This window comes from Narcine bancroftii, chromosome 12 (assembly GCF_036971445.1).
Source record: "Narcine bancroftii isolate sNarBan1 chromosome 12, sNarBan1.hap1, whole genome shotgun sequence".
In the NCBI taxonomy this organism is placed as follows: Eukaryota; Metazoa; Chordata; class Chondrichthyes; order Torpediniformes; family Narcinidae; genus Narcine; species Narcine bancroftii.
Window position 1 is genome coordinate 42,451,660 of NC_091480.1, and position 26,674 is coordinate 42,478,333.

Below are 26,674 nucleotides of genomic sequence, written 5' to 3' on the forward strand. Positions count from 1 at the left end.
TGAAGGGATGAGGAGAGAATGGAGGATGAGGAATGGAGGGATGAGGAGAGAATGGAGGATGAGGAATGGATGGATGAGGAGAGAATGGAGGATGAGGAATGGAGGGATGAGAAGAGAATGGAGGATGAGGAATGAAGGGATGAAGAATGGGGACAGGAATGGATGGAATGTGTAAAGAATGGGGTGAAAGGAGAATTGAGGAGGAAGGAGTGAGAGTGAATAGATGAAGGGAGAAGAGTGACATTGGTCAAGGTTGAAGAAAGGTGGGGAGCAAAGGAGAGTGGGGAGAAGAGGGGAAGGCATGTGAGAGAGGTGGCAGTGTGAAGGTGGGGAATGAGGAGGGGGTTAGGGTGGAGATATGGGAGGAGGAGGTCGGGTGGAGGTGGGAGGTCGAGGTGGAGGGTGGGAGGAGGAGGTTGGGGTGGAGATAGGAGGAGGAGGAGGAGGTCGAGTGGAGATGGGAGGAGGAGGGTAGCGTATGAGGAGTGGATCAGGGTAGAGATAGGTGGAGGATGGGGTGGGAGGAGGTTGGGGTGATAGGAGGTGGAGGGTAGGGTGGGAGGAGGAGGTCGGGGTAGAGATAGGAGGAGGAGGATGGGGTGGGAGGAGGAGGTCCGGGTGGAGATAGGAGGTGGAGGGTATAGTGGGAGGAGGTCGGGGTGGAGATAGGAGGTGGAGGATGGGGTGGGAGGAAGGAGTTGGTATGGAGGGGACGGTATGAGGAAGGAGGGGGTCGGTGGGGAGAGGGGAGGAGACGGAGGAGGGTGGGGGGAGGAGATCAGGCGTGTGAAGAGGTGGTTGGGAGAACGGGCGGCTGGAGAAGGAGGGGCGGAGTGGAGATGGAAGGAGGAGGTGGAGAGAGGAGGAGATGAGAGGCCAGCAGTCGGGATCACAGCTGCCCCGCACATCGCGGAGACGCGGCGCTGCCGGCAGCGGCGCCTTTCACCTCGGCTGCGCCGTGCGGACGATCGCGGAGCTGGAGACGGGGCTTTGCCGGATCTCCGGGCGGCCAGATGCGCCGAGCCGGCGACTCTGTGACCATGAAGCCAGAATGTCTCCCGTGCTGAACGCTGCGGACGGACCTTCCCGAACAGGAGGAACAAAACTGCAATTTGTAAGGGACAAAAACATTCTAACAAGCCTGGCGAGAAAAGCGGAACGGGAGAGTGGGCTGTGCCTTGCAGTAGAATAAATCCGAGGTCATTTCGTTCCATCAGGATTAAATGGGGACAGTTTGTTACAAGCGTTCATGCCATACTTGGATAAATGAAAAGATGTCTCTCAACTGTCCTCGGAACAGCTTTGCTGTCAGAAATGGCTTTCTGGTCCAGTCCAACAGTCCCGCCATATAAAGTATCGCAGAGGGTCCTCTTTGTCTTCACGCTTTCTCTCTCCCTCACCTATGTCTGCTACACTTTGATGAGTTGCTACACCTCCATCCAGTTCCCCTTGCACGACGCCGGCTCCCTGTCCCAGCCCCGGCCCGAGCAAAGGCCGAGGGAGCGGGAGGAGGCGGGTGAGCAGCCAGCGACCTCTCCCAGGATCGGGGTCAGGTTGGAGCCGGCCAGCTCGGCCGTGCTGCCCGCCGAGGCGACGGCCAGTTCGGCTGGCTGGAAAGGCAGCCCGCCTCCGCTCTCGACGGCGCGGAACTGGCTGGAGAGAGAGGTGCAGGAATCGAGCACCCCCGACTTCGGGGTGCAACGCTTGCCTCAGGCCATCATCATCGGCGTGAAGAAGGGGGGCACTCGGGCGCTGCTGGAGGCGATCCGAGTGCACCCGGACGTCAGGGCAGTGGGAGTGGAGCCGCACTTCTTCGACAGACACTATGACAAGGGGTTGGAGTGGTACAGGTAAGGGGTCTCCGCCGCGGACGAGAGCGGGGTGGGGGGAGGGGGGGGGGGTTGCTGGAGAGAGTAGGGACCCCAGCGCTGGCGCCAACGGGTTAACATGTCTTGGCTCTGCACAGTTGACTTGCAATCAGCCCGGAGCTGAACTCGAACGCATCCACGCTGCATCGAATTCACGCAACATCGCCAATGTGTTCCTCCCGTCCCTGCGATGCATTTTATGAGCCGCGACTGTGGTCCAGGGACACAACGCTCCCGCTCGGTTGACTTGCTGCACCCATCGCCTGCACCGCTCCGGCCGGCCGCGTTCCGCCGGGGAACGGCGCAAATCCGCTGCGGGCCACTGGTCACCAAGGGGTTTTAAAGGTGACGAAGTGATCGAAAGCCCCTTCGGCAGTGCGGCCGGGGGGCATCAGCGCTCTCCGCTCCGCTCTGGAAGATGCAGGCAGGAGAGGGAGCGGGAGTGTCGGCGCGCTGGGAGCTTGACCTCGCTTTGCAGATTGTTGCGTTCGCATTGGGGCGCTGGGAGCTCACACTGGCTCAGGTGGGAAGAAGCAGTGCCCCAACTCTGGGGTCCGGAGTATCCTTCTGCTGCCGCCAGCAAAGCCCGCACAGCTGTGCGTCTTGGAGAAGCTGGTGTAGATGTTACTTTTGTTCTTCCCAAACATGCTTTTTGCAGCCCCCGACCCCCGTGTGGTGGAAAATCAGTTCCGATTATTTTACTGTGATGAGACCGCGCGGTGTGACCTGCACCGTAACAGTGTCCGTCAAACACCCTCCTGTGCTCGCCGTGAAGATGAGCCGGGACATTTGGACAGGGGTGGAGGGAGGGGGTTTGCATCGAGGGCTCGGGAGCCCCGGGACGAAGCCGCGTCGTCAAACCATCAACGAGGTCTCCTTTTTCTCGGCATGTGATGACCTTGCGTGGGTGGACAGTGGGATCCGTGGGAACTTCCTGAAAGATCGGGAAAGGCGGCGAGTGGCGGAGCCTGACGCAAAAAGAGACTTGGTTGAAATAAGGGGGCAAATGGACTGCAGAGAAAGGCCATTCGGCCCTTACGAGTCTCCCCCAGTCATTCAACACACTGGTGGCTAATCCTCCACCTTCGGTATCCGGTTCCTACTTTCTCTACGCAGCCGTGATCTCTTTCAATTCGATCTGGCTCCTTCTCAGCTTCGTCTGTGGTAGAGAATTGCCACAGGTTCAGCGCCCCTGGGTGAAGACCTGTATTCTCCTCCCAGTCCTGAGTGGCTTATCCCATTTCTTCAGCCTGCGATTCCTGGACCTGCATCTAATCCTTTGGCGACCATCAGCATTTTATAAGATCCCCTCTCATTCTTCTCAGCCCATTCATTCCAATGAAATCAGATCACTTTAGCCCACGGCGTTATGCTGGCTGTTTAAACCTACTCCACTCTTCACAATCTTTTTCCCTATTTCACACCCGTAACCCTCCATTTTTATTGCATCATGTGCCTGTCTCAGAGTCTTTTAAATGTCCCTATTTTACCAGCCTTCACCACCACCACCCCTGGCAATGCATTCCAGGCACCCACCACTCTTGAGTAAAACACACCTCTGACTTCTCCCTTAAACAGTCCTCTGCTCACCTCCACTCAACAGATGTCCTCTGGTATTTACTATTGTAGCCCCAGTAAAAAGGTGCTGGCTGCCCTTTATAATCTATTGTCCCCTCACATCTTTCTTCGCTCCAAAAAGAAAAGCCCGAGCTCTGCCAGTCTTGCTTTATATGAGATATTCTCCACTCCTAGCAACTTCCTAGTAAATATCTGCACTCTCTCGAAGCATTAACATCCTTCTTCTAATGAGGTGACCAGAACTGAATGCAGGTCTCACCAGAGTTCTATAGAGCTGCAAATTGAATTCAATCCCCTGACTAATGAAGGCCAGCAAACCGTATGCCTTCTGAACCATCTTATCTAGTTGTGGAGCAATCCTGAGGGATCTCGATTCCAATATCTCACTTTTCACCTTCAAATTCGAACTTCCAAAGTACATCACTTCACAATTGTCAGGACTGAACTTCATCTGCCACTTCTCTTCCCAACTCTGTATCCTGTCTATATCCTGTTGTAACCTACAACAACCTTCTACACTATCCACAACACATCCAACCTTTGTATCATCTGCAATCATTCCAAGCTTTGCCCATTCTATCACACACTGTGAAAACTTTGCTTCACTCCCTCCAGAGTAAATACATTCTTCTTCAGATAAGGAGACCAGACCTGCACAAAATGCACAGGTTGGTTACCAAAGCCTATACAATTGAAGGAAGACATCCCTGCTCCTATACTCAAAAGGCAAGATCCATAACTACCTGCTGCACCTATGGGCTTGCCTTCAGTGACCAGGTCTATACCCAGTCGGTAATAATCAGCCTTGTTTTTGCTACAAGAGCATATGATGTCACATTTACCCTCCTTGTTCTGCTTTTGCTATTTGCCACTCACTAAACCAAATGAAGCCAACACTGGAGTTTCTCTACATTGTGGTCTCTGTTCCATCCAGCTTTGTGTTGTCTTCAAACCTGGCAATATTGTGTTTCATTCCTCCTTGGTAATACTTGGCAGGATGGATAGACAGAATAAGAGAGAGAGAGAGAGAGAGAGAGTCAGTGTTTTAGGCCAATGACTTTTCAGTGGACAATAGATTGAATGGTTTTCTATACTGTGAGCATTCTCTTTATTTGTGACTCTTGTGATTTTATATTCATTTGTAAGGTTCCCCCTCAATCTCCAGGGAATAGACAGCCTATTTAACCATTCCCTATAACTCAATAACTTAATGGCATTCATTCCATAGACAACATCCACTGCCTGTCCTCATCAATCCTCTTCTCTGCAATCTATCACTCTAATAATTTTGTCTACCTTTATCAGGTAGACAGCCTCCTCCATTCCAAGGAAACAAACTCTGCCTAACAAATATACTGGGACTCATATTGTTTTGGTAAACCCACCATTTAAACCCACAGATGTTAATGAGAAGACACCACTTGGTATCCCCAATTTCCTACTGTTTTCCTTTAACATATAACTTTGTGACTAGAAAATATGGAAAAAATTTCTGTGTCTATTTGAACTGCATAGGGATGTTTCCCTTCTGCCCTTGATACCAGCTTGAGAGTCTCACTTTGGAGTTTGGCACCCAAGTAATGCTGTGCATTACTAATGGTCTTCCTGGTGTAGGTAATTCCCACATTACATGGATGCATTTGAGCATTCCTGCTACTTATCCACTTCCACCAGCGGTGATCGCTGGTTAACCATAGTTTAGTCTGATCCCACAAAGCTGAGTCACAATCATGGAAGTGTGGTGGATTCAGCTCGTTGAGCCACGCCAGCCCTGCGCCAGCCCATTCCAACTAGCCCCATTCATCTGCACACAACCCACAGGACAGCAGGAGGGGAAAATGGGGAGTCTGATCTGGACAACATGTCCAGCTTTGGTCAGCCCTTCATGATGGAGAAGAGAAGAGCACCCCTTCACCTGTGATGTGCTCAGATCCAATGTGGATGGTTCTCCCACTTCCTCCTTCCTCGCTCAGTGCCAGATTCAGGGAAAAAATATAACACATGCAGCAGAGATAGATGCCGGTGTGAAAAAAATCACTAAAACCTCCTTCAGCATAACTCTCAAAGCTTGATAAAAGATTTGCCTCGTGCCAGATAACACCAACTGATACTGCCACAGTTTTTGGCACCTTTAAGACTTCAACCTGTTCTAATTTAAGTCACTCAAGCAGCATGCTCGACAATGGGTTTAACCTGTGACAGCCCAGAATGTAAAGGAGTCTCTGTTGTTATATTTAATGCTTTCATCTGAAGCCTGTCAGAGTGAAGAATCTTTGTACCAAGAAACAGAACTCTTCTTGTACCAGCACAATGAAAACATCCAGTCGTATACCATTTTTAATATACTTTCAGGCACTTCTCAACAATATCATCTGACAAAGTATTGACCCCAAGCCCCATGAAGGGTAAATGAAGGAAAAACTTGGTGGAAAAAATAGGCTTGTAGAGAGTTTAAATTTAGCCATACAGCATGGTAACTGGCCCTTTCGACCCATGAGCCCATGCAGCCCGATTACTCTCAATTGACCTACCACCCGCAGTACATTTTTTAACGATGGGAGGAAACGGGAGCCCTTGGGGAAAACCAGACATGGGGAGAATGCACAGAATCCTTACAGGCAGTGCAGGATTCAAACCCCAGTCCCAATCGATGGTGCTGAAACAGCGTAGCGCTAACCACCACACTATCCGTGCTAACCCCAAAAGAGAGGTGGAGAAGTGGAACAGCGTGGGCAGAGGGAGTCAGAGCTTGAGGCCAGGCAGCTAAAGGCATGGCTGCCAGTGGTGGAACAACTAAATTCAGGGCTGAACAGAGGGTGAAATGGAGAACAGATTGTTTTATTTTTATTAATTCATGGAAGATGAGAATCTTGTCTAAAGCCAGTATTTCTTGTTCATCCCTACCTGCTGTTGAGAATGCGGTGCTGAGCTGGCTCTTAAACGTCTGCAGTCTCAGGCAGGGAGTTGCAATGTTTGGACCCAGTGACAATGAAGGAAATGCTATGTATTTGCTGTTGTTATCCTTGCAGATAATAGAGGATGGGGGGGGTTGTGGGGGGTGGGGGGGGGAGGGTGACAAAGAACTGAGAAGCAGACTTGGCAAAGTGCTGCATGGTTGGGCACACTCCAGCCAAGGTTGGAGTGAGACCACAGGGGGACCTGAGAACAAGGAGGTGATTTTTTATATCAACTTATCTTACTGGGTGCATGACTGGTTCACCTTGGAACATGGTTGGCAGAGGGCTGAACCAGCTGAGATTTATGAACAGGTTTACAAGCAAGACCACCTCATGAGATCTGCAATTAATATGGAGAGAAAGTGAGGGTGTTAGCAGCAGCTGAGTTGAGGTTTAGGTTGTGTCAAGCAAGGTCATGCAGGTGAAAATTGGTTTTAGATCAGATACCAGCTCAGTCATTATGTCATTAAGATGTTCATCAAGGGGTAAGTTGAATATAGTGTAGTTTCTGCTTCATTGTCCCATCCAGGGCACACGTGGCAAATGAAAAGCACAGAATAAACTCCCTGAATGTTGTTTCTGAACTCTCCCAGGAAGTATACAGTATGGAGATCAAGACATTACTCCTGCTGGAAACATGAAAAAGAAATAAATCCTAGAAATAGGTCAAGTTCCACCTGTGAAGACTACATTGTGTCTTGGGTCACTGAGCTCTCTCCGAATACTCTGAGGAAAGGCAATTGAACTGAAATGTTAGCTCCGTCTCTCTCCACAAATGCTACCTGACTTACCAACATTTTATGATGTTACTTCAGGTACTAGGTACAAAATTGAAGTTCCTTTTGTCCCATCAAACATTCCCAGGGCAGGTGCAGCATAGGAATCGCACTAAGCTCCATCTTCATTCATATCTAGCGCATGTACCTACTTCTGCACAGTACATACCTATAAAACCGATTTAGACAGGTTTTACTAATTAAATCTCATACCATATATTCATTGAATGTATCCTTTACTAACAATTTGTCCTGTGGTAAAGCAAAGTTTTATTGTATGCCAGTTCCCTATACGAATGTAACACAGGCAACCATTGTCTGCTTTTCGGTACCAAAATCAGAGTTGACAGGACACGGTCTACCCAACTAAAACACCCACACATCTTAGCTCCCATTTGCAGTCACAGCAGGACATAAAATGCAATAAACTGACACAATAGTTTTCACATCAACTTTACTTCAGAATCATAAAGATATTTCACCACCATCACAAATTAGCAACTAATTGTTTTTCATAAATCTGTGTGGGTGTTTGTGAAATTTGTTCCTGCATGAGTGTCTAAAATTAGTTAAATCATTTTAAGAATGCTTTTATAAATAAAATCCAGACTCCTTAATTAAATTCCAGTCTGCATTTATTTGTTTTTTTTAATTTATATATATATATATATATATATATATATATATATATATGTGTGTGTGTGTATATATATAAACACACACATGCACATAAGCACGAGACAATGAGGGTTATAATCTCGGGATTACTCCCTGTGCCCCATGCTAGTAAGATGAGATAAAGGAAGATGGGAGTGTTAAATGCATGGCTTAAGGGCTGAGACAGGGGAAGGATTCAGATACATGGATCATTGGACTCTTTTCTGAGCCAGATGGGACCTGTAAAGGAAGGTCAGATTGAATCTAAACTGGTGGGTATCCAGCATCCTAACAGAAAGGTTTGCCTGTGTTCCTCAGGAAAGTTTAAACTAACAAGGCAGGAGTATGGGAATTAGAGCAGCAAGCTAGTAAATGGAGAAATATGAGAGGGGCATAAGGGGTTAGGTCAAGTAAGTTTGAAAGGAAGGACAGACTGGTTAATAATTTATGGTTGATTGATGAGTTGAAGTGTATTTATTTCAATGCAAGGAATATGACTAACAAGCCAGATGAATTTAGAGCCTTAATTAGTGCATGGAACTACAATATTGTGGCCATTGCAAAGACTTGGTTGAGAAAAGGGCAGGGCTTACAACTTAACGTCCCAAGATTAGATACATTTGATGAGGAGGAGAGGATGTAAAATAAGTGTGGGAGTTGCAGAACTGATCAGGGAGAATGTCGCAGCAGCACTTGGAGATAACATCTGGAACAGATCTTCTGTTGGGAAATGAGCCTGGCCAGGAGATTGCAGTTTCATGGGAGAACATTTATGAAACAGTGATCCATCTCTAAGCTTCACGATGGTGATGGGTAAGGGTAAGGCTGGATCTCTGACAAAAGTGCAAAATTGGAGGAAGGCTAATAACAGCAGAATTTGCAAGGGACATGGAAAGTGAGTTGGAAACAGCTGTTAATGGATAAGACCACATCGGACACTGGGGAGCTGGTTAAAGGCCATCGATTTGAATTCAAGAACGGAATGTTCCTGTGAGGAAGACCGAATAGGATGGCAAGTTGACTGATTAGAGATGACAACATTTTAGTGAACATGATGTGTAAGGTTTAGGAAGTGGAAATTGAGCTGGGCACTTGAGGAATATATATCAAAAAGGAAAGGGGTCATGAACTATCTTAGGAAAGTAGGATTAAGGAGAATCACAAGGCATATTACGTAGACATCAAAAACAAGAGGGTAACGGTGGGGTGGGGGGGGGCGGGGAGAGACTAGGGCCATACAAGAACATAGGAGGGATTGTACGTCTGGAGCCAGTGGAAGTGGGTGAACTAATAAATTTCACAACAGTATTTCCAAAGGGACAGATGTGGAGGATAGTAATATCAGGAAGAGGCATGCTGATTACAAGAAGGAAGAGGGGTTGTGCCCTCAGAAGCACATCAATGTGGATAGGTCCCCAGGGCCTGATGGGATCTATGCCAGGTTTTTGAGAGATGCAAGAGAGGAGAACACTGGGGTCTTTAGTAAGATCTTTGTCTCCACTTTAGCAACAGATGATTGGAGAATACACAGTGTTTGATGTTCCTTTGTTTAAAAGGGCAATAGGGGCAAACCAGGAAATTACAGTCCAGTGAACATCAGTAGCAGAAAAATAATTGGAGAAGATTCCTCAAGATAAGATGCACTCACAACGTGTTAGGGAGAGTCAGCATGAGTCAGTGTGGGGCAGGTTGTCTTACAAAGTTGACTGACCTTTTTGCGATGAATGAAGAGGGAAGGGCAGTGAGTATTGTCTATACAAGGAAGTCAGTGAAACATTTGGTAAAGTCTCTTAAATTTACATTTTGACATTGTGATAGTACAGACCCATCACCAATGTATATAATTACAGTATCTAGAGTGTAATGACTGTGCTTACAGCGATTGGCTGAGAGCTTAGCCACGCCTACTGTCTGGGCCTTAAAGGGTTGTGTCCCTAGCCAGGTCGGATCATTCCGGACTGGTCGACCACCTGTGAAGAGCTCCTGTCTTTTGCTAATAAAAGCCTTGGTTTGGATCAACAAGTCTTTGGTTCTTTCGACGAGCTCTACAGACATACATCACGATAACAAGGCATTTCGGTCCACGAGTCTGGCGCTCAATTTACCCAATTAACCTATACCTTCAGTACATTTTGATCAGTTGGAGGAAACTGGAGCCCCTGGGAAAAACCCACACAGACACGGGGAGAATGTACAAACTCTCTCGTGGTAGAGTACTTCAGATTAAAGCATATGGGATCCATGGAGTGAAACATGAAAATATGTAGACACTGTGGTTGAAGTAAAACACAAAGTTGGAGAAACTCAGTGTCCTTTATAAAGCAAAAGTAAAAATAGATAACCAATGATCTTCATCAAGGTATGGAAAAATGTTGGCAGGCATCCAAACAAAAGAGTGGGGGGAGGCTTGGTCACAATTCATCAAGGTATGTTCGGATGCCTCTCGATTGGCTAAGTTTCTCCAGAATTGTGTTTTTGCTGGGATCCATGGAGACTTGGTAGATTGGATTCAAAATTGGCTTGACCACCAAAGGCACAGGGTAGTGGCGGGTGTTATTCTGACTGGAGGTCTGTGATCTATGGCGTCCATAGGATTCAGTGCTGGGACCTTGGTTATTTGTGATGCATGTGGGCAAATATATAGGTGGGCTAATTATCATCCTGGCAGATGTCACACAAATTGGCAGAATTGTGGATGGTGAAGATGGTTTTCAAAAGATACACCAGGGTACAGTTCAATTGAAGATATGGGTGGAGAAATTTAAATTTAGATATACAGTACAGTAACAGGCCCTTTTGACCCACGAGCCTGTGCTGACCAATTACACCCAATTAACCTACAACCCCCAGTATGTTTATTCAAGGGTGAGAGGAAACCAGAGCAAATGGAGCAAACCCACACAGACACGGGAAGAATGTACAAACTCCTTACAGACAGCACAGGATTCGAACCCCCCCACCACCCCCACCCCACCCCCGTCCCAATCACTGGTGCTGTAACAGCGTTGTGCTAACCACTACGCCCTTAATCCAGACAAATATAAGGTGTCACACTTTGGAAGGTTATATGTATGGAAAAATTTATAGTAGATGGCAAGACCTTTAGGACCAGAACAGAGGGACTTTGAAGTGCAAGTTCCTAGTTCCCTTACAGTGGCAACACAGGAAACAAGGTTAACAGCGTACTTTGTTCTGTTGATCAGGGGATAAAAGTTCCATTGCAGCTATATAAAGTTTTGGTTCAGGCACATTAAGAGTATTGTGTGCAGTTCAGGACAGCACCATGAAGCAAGGAATTGGAGCCTTTCGAGTGGGTGCAAAAAAGCCTCATGCAGATGTTTCCATGGTTCGAGTCTAAGCAAGAAGGAGAAGTTGGACAAACTCCGATTGTTTGCTCTGCAGCACCAGAGTCCAAGGAACGGATAGAAATTTGTAAAATTAGGAGGCATAGAAAGGGTTGCTAAGTATTTTTCCCAGGGCGGAAATGTCAAATACTAGAGGGCATAGATTTAAGGTAATTTGAAAGGAGATTTGCGAAGTGATTTTTTTTAACACAGACTGGGAGGGCCTTGGAACACACTGCTAAAGGAGCTAGGTGGAGGAGACAGGTACAATGGCAATGACTTTTGAGGCAGTGTTTGGAAGGATATCGACGGCATGCAGGCAGGTGGGATGTTTAAATTAGCACTGTGATTCTGTTCTGTGTTCGAAAGATTTTCTCCCTCATTCTGTTCAAATTTGTTTTCAACCAATAGAGTGTCACTCAACTAACATAATTGACTTGCTATCCTTTTCAATTAATCCTGCAGTGAAGTATTGTTAATATATCAATATCTTCTAATCTCCACAGTTCAAATAGAAGTCCCTATATGTTTAATGCTTGAATCGTCTCATGAAGGCAACAGCTAAATGCACAGTTTTTTTTTAATGACCTCAATGTCTCTTGCATGCTTTGGCTCCAAATGCTCTATAATACTCCAAACATAGCCACATGGAGGATCAATATGTTAATTTCTACCTTTTAATGTTCAGCTGAATTGAGAAAATTTATTTTATCAGCTTCCCTTCCGGACAAACTTCTATGCACGGTTTGACGAGAAGAACAGGATAATGTCAAAGAAAGCACCGTGTCCCCCTAATGAGTGAGCCCCTTGCATAGCAGTGACCAAGGTGAGGAGAATCCTATCCAAGGTGAACCCACACAAGGCAGTGGGATCAGACAACATACCTGGTCAGGTACTGAAGGACAGAGCAGACAAATTGACAGGTGTCTTCATGAACATCTTCAACACCTCACAGCAGTCCTTCATTCCCACAGGGTTAAAGACAGCCACCATCATCCCAGTACCCAAGAGGGCAATAATAACAGTCCACAATGATGACTGCCCTGACCTCCACCATTATGAAATACTGAGGGTCTGGTGATGGAACGTATCAATGCACTCCTCCTAGAGATGGTGGATGTATTTCAATTCAACTATAGAAGAAACCATTCCACATCTGATGTGATAGCCTTGTCGCTTCACTTCGTCCTGGCTCACCTGGAGAATGATGCCTTACACCAGGCTGCTGTTGATTGACTTCAGTTCGGCATTTAATGTGACCACTTGTGGACACTCAACATCTCTTCACTTGTCAGAAAGGTGCAACAGCGACAGCCCTTCCTGATAAGACTGAACCAGCCACCATTATGTCAACCTTCTTCAGGAGCTCTTTCGAGAGTGCCCTGGCCGGCTGCATCACAGTGTGGAATGGTGGCTGCAAAGAATGAATCTGAGGACCATAAGAGTGGCAGAGAGGATCACTGGAGTCTCCCTCCTCCTCATCGACGTGATCTACCAGGATCATTATCTGAAGAAGCCACACAAAACCATTGAGGACCCCTTCCACCCTGCTCACTGCGTCTATCAGCTGCTCTCATCGGGGAAGGGATACAGGAGTATCAGAGCCAGCACCACCAGGCTGAGGAACAGCTTCTTCACACGGGCCGTGAGAACGCTGAGCAATCAATGGAACTGCTCACTTTAACCATCCGAGTTTCTCACATGTGCAAAGCAATATTTATTTATTTACTTATCTAGTATATTTTGGTAGATAAGGCGACCTTCAGATAAGATGAGACCCCAATTTCATGGTTGTAGCTCATATCGGTGGTATAAGACAACTCCTGCAAATTCCAGATTCACGGTTCAGTCTCTTGCTAGCTTCTTTTTTAACCAGTTTAAATTTTTAAAATCAAAATGTTACCCAACAAAACAGGGAAAGTATGAAGCAAGTTTTAAGTTATGTCTCTGTGCAATGGATGGTACGGAGGATGGTTTATTGTGAGATGCTGACGACGAAGCCGAAGCCAACTCACCTGATCCAGACTGCGACCCATATGATGACGTGTAAACAGAAAGGCTCTGGATGTGCTTGCGATGAAGCCAGTGGTTTCCAAGGACTTTAAATGTGTGTGATTTGAAATGTGTGTGTGAGGTTGAAGACTGATTTATTGCACTGCCAGGTCTGTTTCTATTCACTCCCTGCCTCTGATGACAGGAGTGATGTCATCATAGTGAAGGCCTCCGACTGGCAATTGTTCCCGCCGTTGCCCACTGTTTCCCAACGTGCGTGATCTCACATGGGACAACAGCTATTGGTCCCTGCAGGACCCTTGCAATCACCAGCCACTTTGTGAGCTGGGTCGCGACTCAGTTTGCAGGCCACTACACGACCCCCCCCCCCACCAGAGGGTTTGGAATGTCCGCTGCCACCTTTGGGTGTCCTATCTCTGCGTCATGGGTGCTGTGTCTCGACTGGTTACGTGGGCAGGTTTCAGGCAGTAAAGGGTGAAGGTTTCCTCTTTACTGCCAATGTCCAATACAATGTTGACCCATTGTGCCTGTCAACTCTGTACGGCCCCTCGCATGGCCATTGGAGGGGTGCCCGGTCGCTCCCTTTCACACAAAAACATTCACAGGTGTGCAAGTCCTTGGGGCTGAAAGATTTGGTCTGGCTGTGCAGCAGGGGCAGAGGTGGGGCTAGGGTATCTAGTCTTTCCCTGAGCTGTTTCAGACCAACGCTTCCCCTGGAAGGGCCCAAAGCAGTTCATCCATCCAGTTGGGCCCCTTGTGCCGGGCCATCAGGGCTGCTTTTAAGTGTCTGTGGAACTGCTCCATCAACCTGTTGGCCTGCGGATGAAATGCCCAACAGTTTGGCCAGCGCCGCCCAGAGTCCCGAGGTAAACTACGCTCCCCAGTTGGAGGTGAGATGTTCCAAAACTCTGAACCTGGGCACCCAGGTGTTGATTAGTGCCCTGGCTCAGGTCTTTGTGGTCATTTTAGCCATCAGGACCACCTCTGGTCACCTCGTGAAGAGGTCAACCATAATAAGGAGGTATCTCGCCCCACGGAAACCGGTAGCGGCCCCACAATGTCAACATAGATGTGACTAAACCTTCGTTGTGCTGGCTCAAAAGTCTGGGGAGGTGCTTTAGTGTGAGTTTGCACCTTGAACGCCTGGCAGAGTGTGCAGGTCTTGGCCCACTGACTGACCAGTTTGTGGAGCCCATGCCAGATTAACTTGCTGGCCACCATCTTTACTGTCGTTCTGTTGGCTGGGTGTACCAGGTTGTGCACCACGTCGAAGACCTGCCACCTCCATGCTGCCAGCACGATGCGGCAGGGTTTGCTGGCAGAGACATCACAGAGAAGCATCTGGTGGCCGGGAACAATGACAACATCCTCCATCCGCAGCCCAGAAAGCGCCATCCTGTACACCGGGATCTCAGGGTCGTCATGTTGGGCCCTGGCTAGGACCGAATAGTCTTGGATAGGGGATGGATGGCAGGATGAGAGAGTGCATCAGCCACCATGTTGCTCTTGCCAGCAATGTGCTGGATGTCTGTGGTGAATTCGGAAAGTAGGAAAGGTGCCTCTGCTGCCTGGCTGACCATGGGTCAGATACTTCGTGAAAGGTGAAAGTCAGTAGTTTGTGGTCTGTGAAGATCTTGCATTGTCTACCTTCCAGAAAGTATCGGAAGTGCCTGACCGCCAGGCACAGTGCCAGTAGCTCCCAGTCAAAGGCACTATATTTAAGTTCAGGTGGCCGGAGGTGTCTGCTAAAGAAGGCCAAGGTCAGCCATTGCCCATTGATCAGCTGTTGAAGGACTTCTCCGACCACTATGCTGGAGGCATCCACTGTGAGGGCGGTTGGCACATCCGGCCTGGGGTGAACCAGAAGGGTGGCGTTGGCCAGAGCGCTCTTTGCCTTCTGGAATGCCTCCAAGGCCTCCCCGTCCCAGGCAATGTCTTTATTTTTCCCTGCCGTGAGCACAAAAAGGGGGCGCATGATCCGAGCTGCTGCTGGTATAAATGAATGGTAGAAGTTAATCATACCGGCAAACTCCTGCAGCCCCTTAACAGTGCGAGATTTCTTGAACCACTGAATTGCCTCCACCTTCTCAGGCAATGGTTTCGTCCTGTACCTGTTGATCCGATGCCCCAAGGAAGTCAGTTGTGTTCTGACTAAACTGACATTTAGTGGTGCTGATGGTCAGCCCAAACCCATGCAAGTGGATAAATAATTGTCTGAGGTGGGTCGTGTGCTCTGAATGGTTGCAGCTGGCAATGAGGATATCGTCCAGTAGATGAACGTGAATGGGACATCCTGGCCCACCGCATCCAACAGCCACTGAAAAGTCTGAGCAGCATTCTCATGAATTTGAACAGGCCAAAGGGGGTAATTATGGCGGTTTTGGGTATCTCCTTCGGTGCACTGGGATTTGATGATAACCCCTGATTAAATTGACCTTTGAAAACACCCGTGTCCCTTGTAAGTTGAAGGTAAAGTCTTGGATATGGGGCATGGGGTATCTGTCTGGTGCGGTGGCCTCACTGAGGCATCGGTAATCATCACACATTCTCTATCTTCCTGCTGCCTTTGGGATCATGTGCTGGAGGGGGCACTATCCCCAACTCTTCCATTTACTTAAATTTCTCTTTGGCGAAGGCAAGCTTTTGGAGGTGGGGGCGAAACCGTGCTCTGGCATGGAGCAGGGGGCCTTCAGTGAGGTTGTGGTGCCTTACCCCGTGCTTCGGTTCCATGGAGGAGAATTATGGCACCATGATGGCGGGGAACTCCGCCAGGACGTGCGTGCAGGAGTCGTTAGACAACATGACGGAGTCAAGGTGGGGGACCGGTAGTTTGGCTTCCCTAGGGGCATTGTATGAAAAGTTCTGGCGTGCACCAAACACCGCCCTTTCAAGTCTTCTACCAGGCAGCGGGCATGCAGGAAATCGGCTTCCAGGAGCAGTTGCACCACTGCAACGGTGGTAAAAGTCCACTTAAATCAGTGGCCAGCAAATCGTAGTGGGATGGCGCAGGTGTCGTAAACTCTTATAGAGGTATTGTTCACTGCCATCAGTGCCGGGACTGGCTTGGTCTTCCAGGTGTCGTAGGCCATGGGGGGTGGGGGTGGCGCAGGGGGAAGGACATTTATTTCAGCACCAGTTTCCTCAAGGAACTGCCTTTCTGACAGAGCATCACATATGTGGAGGAGGCTATCACGATGGCCAACCGCTGCAGCCATTAATGACGGATGACCATGGCGTTTCCCATAAACACGCAAGGTGGGTAGCATCGACGGGCCCCTGCACCCATCGTTGATGGTAATAACAATATGGCTGGCTAGGAGGGTCCACTTGCCTCTCCATGCTGTGGCCTTGTTGCTGGCTGGGGTTGGGATTTGGCGATCTTTTCCGCTGAGGTGCCGTTTTCTTTCTTCACTCTCCAGCGCACGTCCGCCCAGACTGCAACTTTCCTTCAGTCACTGAAGTCCTCATCAGTGAGCAAGGGTCTCATAGCCTGGGGCAGCTGCTCCAGGAAAATCTACTCAGAGAAGGCAAGGCTTTTGACCCTTAGCGAGTGCAAGCATCTCGCTCATGAGGGTGGATGGGCCCCTGTCCTCCAAACTGTCCAAGTGCAGCAGACGGGCGGCACATTTGCACTGTGATCGCCTGTAGGTGCAGGTTAGTAGCTCTTTGAGGGCACTGTACTTGCCTTGCTACAGAGGCTGCCATAGAAAATTGATGATCCTCGCTGCTGTGTCCTGGTCGAGTGAGCTCACTACGTAGTAGTAACGTGTGTCATCGTCAGTGATCTGTCAAAGGTAGAACTGGGCCTTAGCCTGTTTGAATCACACATATAGCTGTGATACCCAGAACGTTGGCAGCTTTAATGAGACTGAGTGGAGAGCTGCTTGGTCCGTCATCTTCAGATCCAACTCCCGGTAGAACCTGTCGAGGTCACCAATATAACGTGCACTACACGAAGAGTGGAATAAGAATGAAACATATACAGTCGAGTCGAGGTCGACTGCCGGCTCTGTTTAAAGTCACTCCCTGCCTCTGATGACAGGAATAACATCATCGCAGCGCCTGCCTCCAACTGGCTGGCATTCTGCCATTCTCCGTTCTTTTCCGCTTTGCAGGATGTCATGCGAGACAACGACTGTTGGTCCCTGCGGGGCCCTTGCAATCGCCGCATTCTCCAGCAATTTTGTGAGCCAGGTTGTGACTGGGTTCGCAGTACATTACAACTCTTTTGTTGGTTTAACTGGTGGTACACCACCGGTCTACTGCAGGGGTCAACCTCTGTACCTGCAGGAGTGTAAGGGGACAGGACAATACCTGGCCGGCTGTCAATCAGTCGGCCTGAATGGATCAAGCCCCACCTGTTTGGGTGTCAATCACCCTGTGGGATATAAACCTGCGCCGGCCTCCCGAAGCTCACTCAGAGTTACTGCAGCTACAGCCAGCCTGGCTCTGTGGAAGTCTTTGTGGATCAAAGCCTGTTGTACAGTCTTTACCTTGTGTGTGTCTGATTCTGTCTTAACAGCGCACCACATTAACACCACATTTTTAATGGATTTTCATGCAAAATAAAAATTGAGTAGAATTTGAAGATCACTGTTTTTGAATCTGGCCTATTGGACGACCCCTTTGTTTGGGGTGTTTTTTGGATGTTTAAAGTGTCGACTTATCTGCTGACTTATCTCCTCCATCTGTATTGTTTGTCTTTAAGAGTGTTATGTTTGGTTGAGTGTCTGAGTGTTTTGCACCGAGGACCAGAGAACAATGTTTTGTTGGGTTGTCCTCATACAATCAGATGACAACAAACTTGACTTGATTTGATTTGACTGTAGTTTACTCCCATATTAATCTGAGATGCTATGATTGCTCTCAACCTTCTACCCACTAAGGCTTCGGGACTTCAGTCTCAGTGCCAGATAGGGACACAACGCTTTCCTGATGGAAACTGAGGAAAAGGACATGGAACAGTAAGTGAAACTCCATTGTGACACTGCGCAACGTTATACTCGAGATGGAGATCAGTGGTGGTCAGCTATAACTCGATTTAAACCAGATAATGAACCCTTAGAGGCAATAGAGGTGTTACTAGTGTGCATTAGTTAGTTTAACTCTGTGGTAACCAGGGAATTGATCAAATAGGATAAGTGCTGAGATGATTGAGAAGTGGGAGGTTCCTGCTTTAATCATTCAATTAAAAATGCCCCATGCATCTAATTCGTAGAGTCTGCATGGCTGGCATGAGGCACTGGGGGATTGTTGATCTTGAGAAAAAATTTTATAATGAAGGCTACAAGAGCCAGTGGACCCAGCAACAGCTGGGATATTGGACCTCTGACTCAGGGTGAGAAGGATCAATTCACTGAATGGAGATTGGGAGAAGAGAGTTCATTTCAAAATCATCTGTTTAAAGATAATGGAGGAAATCAGAGGAATATGGGAAGTTCCAGGGCTGAAGGCTGACTGAGAGAGCTGAACAAAGTGAGTAGTGGCGAAGTGACAGCTCACCCACAACTCCTTGGTGGTTCGGAATATCCCAAGGGGTAAAATGTGCACTCCCAAACCAGAACCTGCTTTCAAGATATGTGTGATGTCACAGTGTGTCCAATGGATTATAATAAAATATTTATGAATTAATAGAGTCAGGAATGTAGCTATCAAATCAGATAATCTTTTTAACAAGATCCAACCCCTTCTACAAATAATCTCTGAGAGGCTTCAGGTTAACATTGCACCTGAAAGAGAGCACACAGCAGGTCAGCACTGCAGTACTGACCCTCCTGTAGTGCAGTGCTCCCTCAATAATTCCCTCCACATGTGCAGGAATATCAGAGAAATTCTCCAAATTTTCAGTATTCACTTCAGCACCCCCTCAGTACTACCCCTCCCACAGTGTGACCCCTTCCCCTCAGTACTGCCCTTCTCATACCATTGCTCTCTTGACAGAGGAATCCTCTCCCACCAACCTAAGTATTGGCTGCATTGTATCTTTGCAGCACTTGAACCATTGGCTTTATTGAAGGTAAGGAGCAGTTCCTGAGTCTAAATAAATAGATAGTAGCATTCTTAGCTAGGTGCAAACCAACCTTGTTGCAGTTGGTTGCAATCATGATGGAACAAGTTGGCTAGCTAGCCAGAAAATGATTAAGGAAGTCAGAGAGAGTTGATAGCTATCTACAGAATTTCTTTGGATCGATTCAGCTGAGGGAGAGTTAACTGCTCCACACTTTACTTCGGAACACACTTTATTTATAAACTGAACACCTAACCTGTGGTTGCAGTTATCTTTCAATTTCATTCGTCACTTGGCAATAACTTCGAGGCAAAAGAAGGAAAATTTATTCCACACATTAAGATAACAGTGAATTTGGGCACAGAAGCCAACTGTGCTCCAGATTTCAGTTGCATGTTGTACCATGCACACCGCAGGGTGGGCAAGGAGAGTGAGGAGTTCATCTCAGCCAAGGTTTCTCACGCTGAACATATGGAAGCTGTTTATAGCTCTGTCTCTAAACTCACGCTGAGAAAGTCAGTCTGTGTAAACTGAAACAGCATTCAGTCATTATCGGAAACTTTGAGGGACACGCGTTCTTCAAAACTCTTGCAGATGATTCGGGTGGGTTCTTCCAAAACTTACTCAAAGTAATTACATCCTTGTTTTGATTTTCCCGCTTCTCCCCTTGTTGTGTTCCCCACTTGTGGTGGAGTGGGCACCATTGGTAAACTGTCAACCCTTAATCTAGCAGAAGTGGGCACCATTAGCATTCAGTCAATCCCTACTGTAGTGGCAGTGGGCACCATTGGCACAGTTAACCCCTACTGGAGAGGGAGTGGGCACCATTGGCACACAGTCAACCCCAATGACAGTGGGAGAGGGCACCAATCAACCCACCATTGGTACACAGTCAAATCCTACATTTATGGAAGTGGGCACCATTGGCACACAACCCCTATTCTAACGGGAATCAACATCATTGGGACACCGACAATTCATAATCTAATGGGAGAAGACACCACTTGCACACGGACAGGAATGGACACCTTTGGGACACAGACAACCCCTACTCAAATGGAAGTGAGTACTATTTGCACACAATAAACCCCCACTGTAGAGTGGGAGGAAACCAGACCCCCTGGGGAAAACTCACGCAGACACAGGGAGAATTTACTAACCCCTTACAGGCAGCGCAGGGTTCGAACCACGGTCCCAATCTGCAACAGCATGGCGCTAATTGTGCTGCCCGTTTATTTTACCTGCTGGATCATCTTGTGGTTTTTCACTTGCTGAGGTAAGAAAGTAGCAGAGAGTGTCAGTCAACTAGTTGGGTAACTCACCAGAACTGATTAAGTGACGTGCGATGACATTGACTGCTGAAGATGGGAATATGAGGCTGTGCATGCTTTACACAGCGCACAGTCCTGTTGGTGCCCTACATCCAGTAAGGGATATCAATGTTTTCTACTTAAAGGAGGAGTTAAATATATTTAATAAATAATAGACAAAGCAGGACAGGAAATGCATTGGAGCTGCCATATGCGGAAGTAGAGGAAAATTATTGTGATATAACAATAACAAGAATGTATGGCTCTGGATTGTCCTGATGGAGAAGCTTGAGATCCCAAGAGTGATGTCATCTGGAGTTATGCTCCTGATAGGGCCACCCATGGTGGTAAGGTCGAGGGTGAGGTCCCTTAACAAAGAACAATCCAACCAAGTCCTCAACGGTGGGACAGACAGACAAAGTTACTCTGAACTCAATGGTTGTGAAGACGGATGAAGGCTGCAACAAATCCATCAGCTCCGATTGTTGTGGTTTTCATGCCATTGGAGTTAGTTGGTCAATTTGTAAAGTATCATGTGCTTCTTGGAGTTCAACATCAAGTGCACGTTAAACAAATATAGGCACAGGTGTCTTCGCTCTGTGGATCAACAGAACGAAGGCCATCATCCTCGACTACAAGGGATAGCCACGATGGCTCATGTGTACACCTTATGGGATTGTTTATCTCGAGATATGGGCAATGCAATGCATGATCCATAAGGGAGTCATAACTCTTGTAATGAAACCGAGAAATCAGCAGGTCTGGCAGCGCCCATAGGAGGCAAAGATATATAACCAACCTTTTGGATGCCAATGATGCTATTCCCATTGCAGTGAGGGTTGATTGTGTACCAATGGTGATCACTTCCACTCAGGCCCAAAACATCAGACAAGACCTGTTGAGTTCCTCCAAGCATTTCTGTGTTTTTAACTATAATGTGCAGATTTTCATGTTTCACTTAAATCATGATGAGATCAGTCAAGAGCAGGGTATGAGAAGTAGGGCAGGAATGTGGCCCCAGAGGGCAATGGACAGGAGCTGCAGCCTTTCCCAATTCCTATATTTAAAACAGCCATTCTCAACAGGAGCCACATTTTGCGCGTGGCTGTTTTAACCACACGTAACATTCAAGCACGTACTTGGAGAGGAAAAGTGGAGATGGATATCGGCCCATAGCAGGCGAATGGGTAGACAACTTGGTCACCATGGGTGAGTTGGGCCAAAGGCCCTGGTTCTTTGCTGTAAAACTCCATGCTTCATTTATACTGCAGGTACAAAATTCTTGCAGTCTTTGAGGATGATAGCTGAGTTTGCAGGGAGCAAGAACAAATGGACTGCAGCACTGTGAAATAGGCAACATGGGGTAATGAGCAGGAACAACATAATGAAGGGCAACAGTGTAGTTAGAGGGATAGGTACGGCTCTCGAGAGCTGCCAGTGACAGCCTGAAGGCTGTGTGGCTGCCAGGTGCCAGGATTAGTTTATGGTCACATGTACACAGGTGCTATGTGATCATTTTTTTTATGAGTGATCCAGCTAGACAAGCCCTGCACAAGTCCAGGAATTAAAAATACGTGCAGAGTAGGATGAGCTTAAGACCGTCACTAATAGAGATTTCCACTGTTCTTCAAGATGACGGATATTTTTATCTTCAATGCCATTTTCCTGCATGATCTCCATATCCTTTGATAACTGGAATATTCCGAGGAAGCTTATCAGTTTCTGTTTTGATGCTAAACATCCAGATTCCTCAACAGCAGAGAAGTCTAAACATTGATTACCTTCTGGTTGATGAAGTCTATCACGGCAGTCGCGAACAACTTCCCTCTTGTTTTGAGACTATGTGTCAGGTAATGTCAGCCAGGGGATATATCCTTCCTGGATCAAGCCTGTTGAACTTTAAGGGAGTGTGTATCAGTGGTAATCACTCAATGTTCACTGTACAGGGAGTGTGTATCATTGGTACACCCACTGTGTTCTCTGTACAGGGAGTGTGTGGGCATTTATCCAGTGGGGGTTATGTATGTTGTCTACATTGTCTTTATTAAGCCTCCCCACATGGGAGGTTAGTTCAGTAAGTTACCAAGTAGAGACTTAGGATCCATGGAGAGGTTGTAAACTGGATTGGACATTGGCTGTATGAGAGAAAACAGAGAAGGGTGATGGATGGTTGCTTCTCAGACTGGAGGCCTGTGACTAGTGGTGGGCCTCAGGGATCTATGTTGGGAGCATTGTTGTTTGTCAATGATCTGGATGATAATGTGGTCAATTGGATCAGCAAGTTTGCAGATGACACTAAGATAGGAGGCATTGTAGACAACAAGGAAGATTTTTAAAGCTTGCAGAGGGACCTGGACCAACTGGGGAGAATTGGCCAAAAACTGGCAGATGGAATTTAATGCGGGCAAGTGTGAGGTGGTGTATTTTGGAAGGGCAAACCATGGTAGGGCTTCTACAGTAAATGGTAGGGCACTGAGAAGTCCGCAGGAACAAAGAGATCTGAGAATACAGATGCATTGTTCCCTGAAGGAGGTGTTGCAGGTGGACAGGAAAGGAAAGCTTTTGGCAACTTAGCCTTTATAAATCACAGTATTGAGTATAGGAGTTGGGATATTATGCTGAAGTTTTTTTAAGACATTGGTGAGGCCAAATTTGGAATACTGTGTGAAGTTCTGGTCGCCTAACAACAGGAAGGATAGCAATAAAATTGAAAGAGCGCAGAAAAGATTTGCTAGGATGTTGCCGGGTCTTCAGGAGTTGAGTTACAGGGAAAGATTAAACAGGTTAGGACTTTATTCTTTGGAGCAAAGAAAAGATTTGATAGAGGTTTAGATGATTGAGAGGTATAGACAGAGTGATGCAAAAAAGCTTTTTTCCACTGAGATTGGGGGAGATAAATAGAAGAGGCCATTGTTTGAAATTGAAAGGGGAAAGGTTTAGAGGGAACAATAGGGGGATGTTCTTCACTCAGAGAGAGGTGGAAGCTGCCATCTGATGTGAATACGAGTTCAATCTTATGTTTTAAGAATAAATTGGATAGATTCAGATGGAAGAGGTCTGGAAGGTTATGGAATGAGAGCAGGTCAATGAGAGTAGCGGAATAATGGTTTGGCACAGACTAGAAGGGCTGAGTGGCCTGTTTTCTGTGCTGTAGTGTTCTATATTCTGCATCCTATGGGTGGCCAACACAGAAACATGCAGAACTGCCAGCATATCGAATGCTCATTATTGCTGCATATTCAGATTTATTAATCTCTCACCCCCTCCTCCTTCTGAAAAATGGCTTCTTAATACTTTAATTTGAACAAGTTACCATCCATTTTTATGGGCCTCTGCAGCTCATCTGTTTCTCACTTCAGCTTCAACAGGGAGATGGCACCCACTGTGTGCAATACATCTTCAATGCTGTACAATCAAGAATGAACATTTGGGCATATATTTAGTATAAGCCGGTGGTGCAACTCCATGACAGCATCAGTGACCTAGGTTCAAACCTGCTGCAGTCTCTAAGGAGATTGAAAGTTCTCCCTGTATCCTCATGCATTACCTCTACATGCTCAGGTTTCCGCCCACCTTCCAAATCCAAAGGGGTCAAAACAATTCATTTATTTAATTATTTAAAATGAGAGATTAAATGAAATAATTCAATTAGTATGTGACTCCAGAGCGTGTACCAGTGATGCAACCACCCCGTACAGAGAGCACTGAGCATGTAACAGTGATCTACACGCCCCAAACAGTGAACACTGAGTGTGTACCAGTGATGCACACTCCCCATACAGAGAACACTGAGCGTGTACGAGTGATTCACACTCCCCATACAGAGAACACTGAGCGTGTACCAGTGAATCACACTCCCCGTACAGAGAACACTGATCGTTTACCAGTGATTCACACTCGCTGTACAGTGATCAGTGAGCGTGGACCAGTGATTCACAATCCCCATATAGAGAACACTGAGCGTGTACCACTGTGTCACACTTCCTGTACAGAGAAAACTGTGCATGTACCAGTGATGAACACTCCCTGTACAGTGAACACTGAGTGTGTACCAGTGATTCACACTACCTGTACAGAGAACACTGAGTGTGTACCAGTGAGTCACACTGCCAGTACAGATAACACTGAGCGTGTACCAGTGATTCACACTCCCCATACAGTGAACACTCTCCCCGTACAGAGAACACTAAGCGTGTACCAGTGAGGCAAGCTCCCCGAACAGTGAACACTGAGTTTGCATCAGTGATGAACGTGCCCCGTACAGAGAACACTAAGCGTGTACAATGATTCACACTCCCCGTACAGAGAACACTGAGCATGTATCAGTGATGAACACTCCCCGTACAGAGAAAACTGAGCTTTTACCAGTGATTCACACTCCCCGTACAGAGAACACTGAGCGTGTACCAGTGATGAACGCTCCCCATACAGTGAATACTGAGCATGTACCAGTGATTATCATTCCCCGTACAGAGAACACTGAGTGTGTACCAGTGATTCACACTCCCCATACAGAGAACACTGAGCGTATACCAGTGATGCACACTCCCTGTACAGAAAACAGTGAGCGTGTACCAGTGAGTCACACTCCCCGAACAGTGAACACTGAGTTTGCACCAGTGATGAACGTGCCCCGTACAGAGAACACTAATCGTGTACCAGTGATTCACACTCCCCGTACAGAGAACACAGAGCATGTATCAGTGATGAACACTCCCCGTACGGAGCAAACCGAGCTTTTACCAGTGATTCACACTCCCCGTACAGAGAACACTGAGCGTGTACCAGTGAGGCACACTCCCCGTACAGAGAACACTGAGCGTGTAGCAGTTATGAACACTCCAACTACAGTGAAAACTGAGCCTGTACCAGTGATTCACACTCCCCATACCGAGAACACTGAGCCGATACCAGTGATGAACACACCCCTTACAGAGAACACTGAGCATGTACCAGTGAGGCACACTCCCCGTACAGTGAACACTGAGCATGCACCAGTGATAAACACACCCTAAACAGTGAACACTGAGCGGGTACCAGTGAGACACATTCCCAGTACAGTGAACACTAAGTGTGTACCAGTGATGAACACGCTCCATACAGAGAACATTGAGCATGTACCAGTGATGCACACACCCCATAGTGTGAACACTGAGCATGTACCAGTGATTCACACTCCACATACACAGAAAACTGAGAGTGTACCAGTGATGAACGCTCCTCATACAGAGAACAGTGAGCGTGTACCAATGGTTCACACTCCCCATATATAGAACACTGAGCATTAGCAGTGATGAACACTCCCCGTACAGTGAAAAATGAGCATGTACCAGTGATATACATGCCCCAAACAGTGAACACTGAGTGTGTGCCAGTGACTCCCACCCCCCGTGCAGAGAACACTGAGCGTTTACCAGTGAGACACACTCCCCCTACAGTGAAAACTGAACGTGTACCAGTGATAAACACTGCCCATACAGAGAAGACTGAGCATGTACCAGTGATTCACACTCCCCATACATTGAATACTGAGCATGTACCAGTGATAAACACTGCCCATACAGAGAAGACTGAGCATGTACCAGAGATTCACACTCCCCATACATTGAACACTGAGCGTGTACCAGTGATTCACACTCCCTTTACAGAGAACACTGAGCGTGTAGCAGTGATTCATACTCCCCGTACTGAGAACACTGAGCACTATACCAGTGATGAACACTCCCCGTACAGTGAAATCTGAGCGTGTACCAGCCATTCCCACTCCCTGTACAGAGAACACTGAGCGTGTACCAGTGATGACACTCTCCGTACAATAAACACTGAGCATGTACCAGTGATGAACACTCCCCGTACAGACAACACTGAGCGAGTACCAGTGATTCACACTAACAATACAGAGAACACTGAGCATGTACCAGTGATGAACACTCCCCGTACAGATAACACTGAGCATGTACTAGTGATGCACACTCACTGTACAGTGAACACTGAGCGTGTACCAGTCATTCACACTCCCCATACAGAGAACGCTGAGTGTGTACCAGTGATTCACAGTCCCCGTACACAGAACACTGAGACTATACCAGTGAGACACACTCCCCGTACAGTGAACACTGTGCGTGTACCCGTGATGAACACTCCTCGTACAGTGTAAACTGAGC

General features: G+C 47.3%; 1 protein-coding gene across 1 annotated transcript in view; it reads left to right on the forward strand.

Annotated features, from left to right (window-relative positions):
• The first annotated feature begins 1,254 nt into the window (after positions 1 to 1,254).
• Positions 1,255 to 26,674, forward strand: part of LOC138747789 (heparan sulfate glucosamine 3-O-sulfotransferase 4-like) — a 292,353-nt gene continuing 266,933 nt past the window's right edge. The window contains exon 1 of the mRNA XM_069907374.1: positions 1,255 to 1,850. Within this exon, the coding sequence (XP_069763475.1) occupies positions 1,267 to 1,850 (584 nt within the window). The 5' untranslated portion in view covers positions 1,255 to 1,266. The remainder of the gene's footprint in view (positions 1,851 to 26,674) is intronic.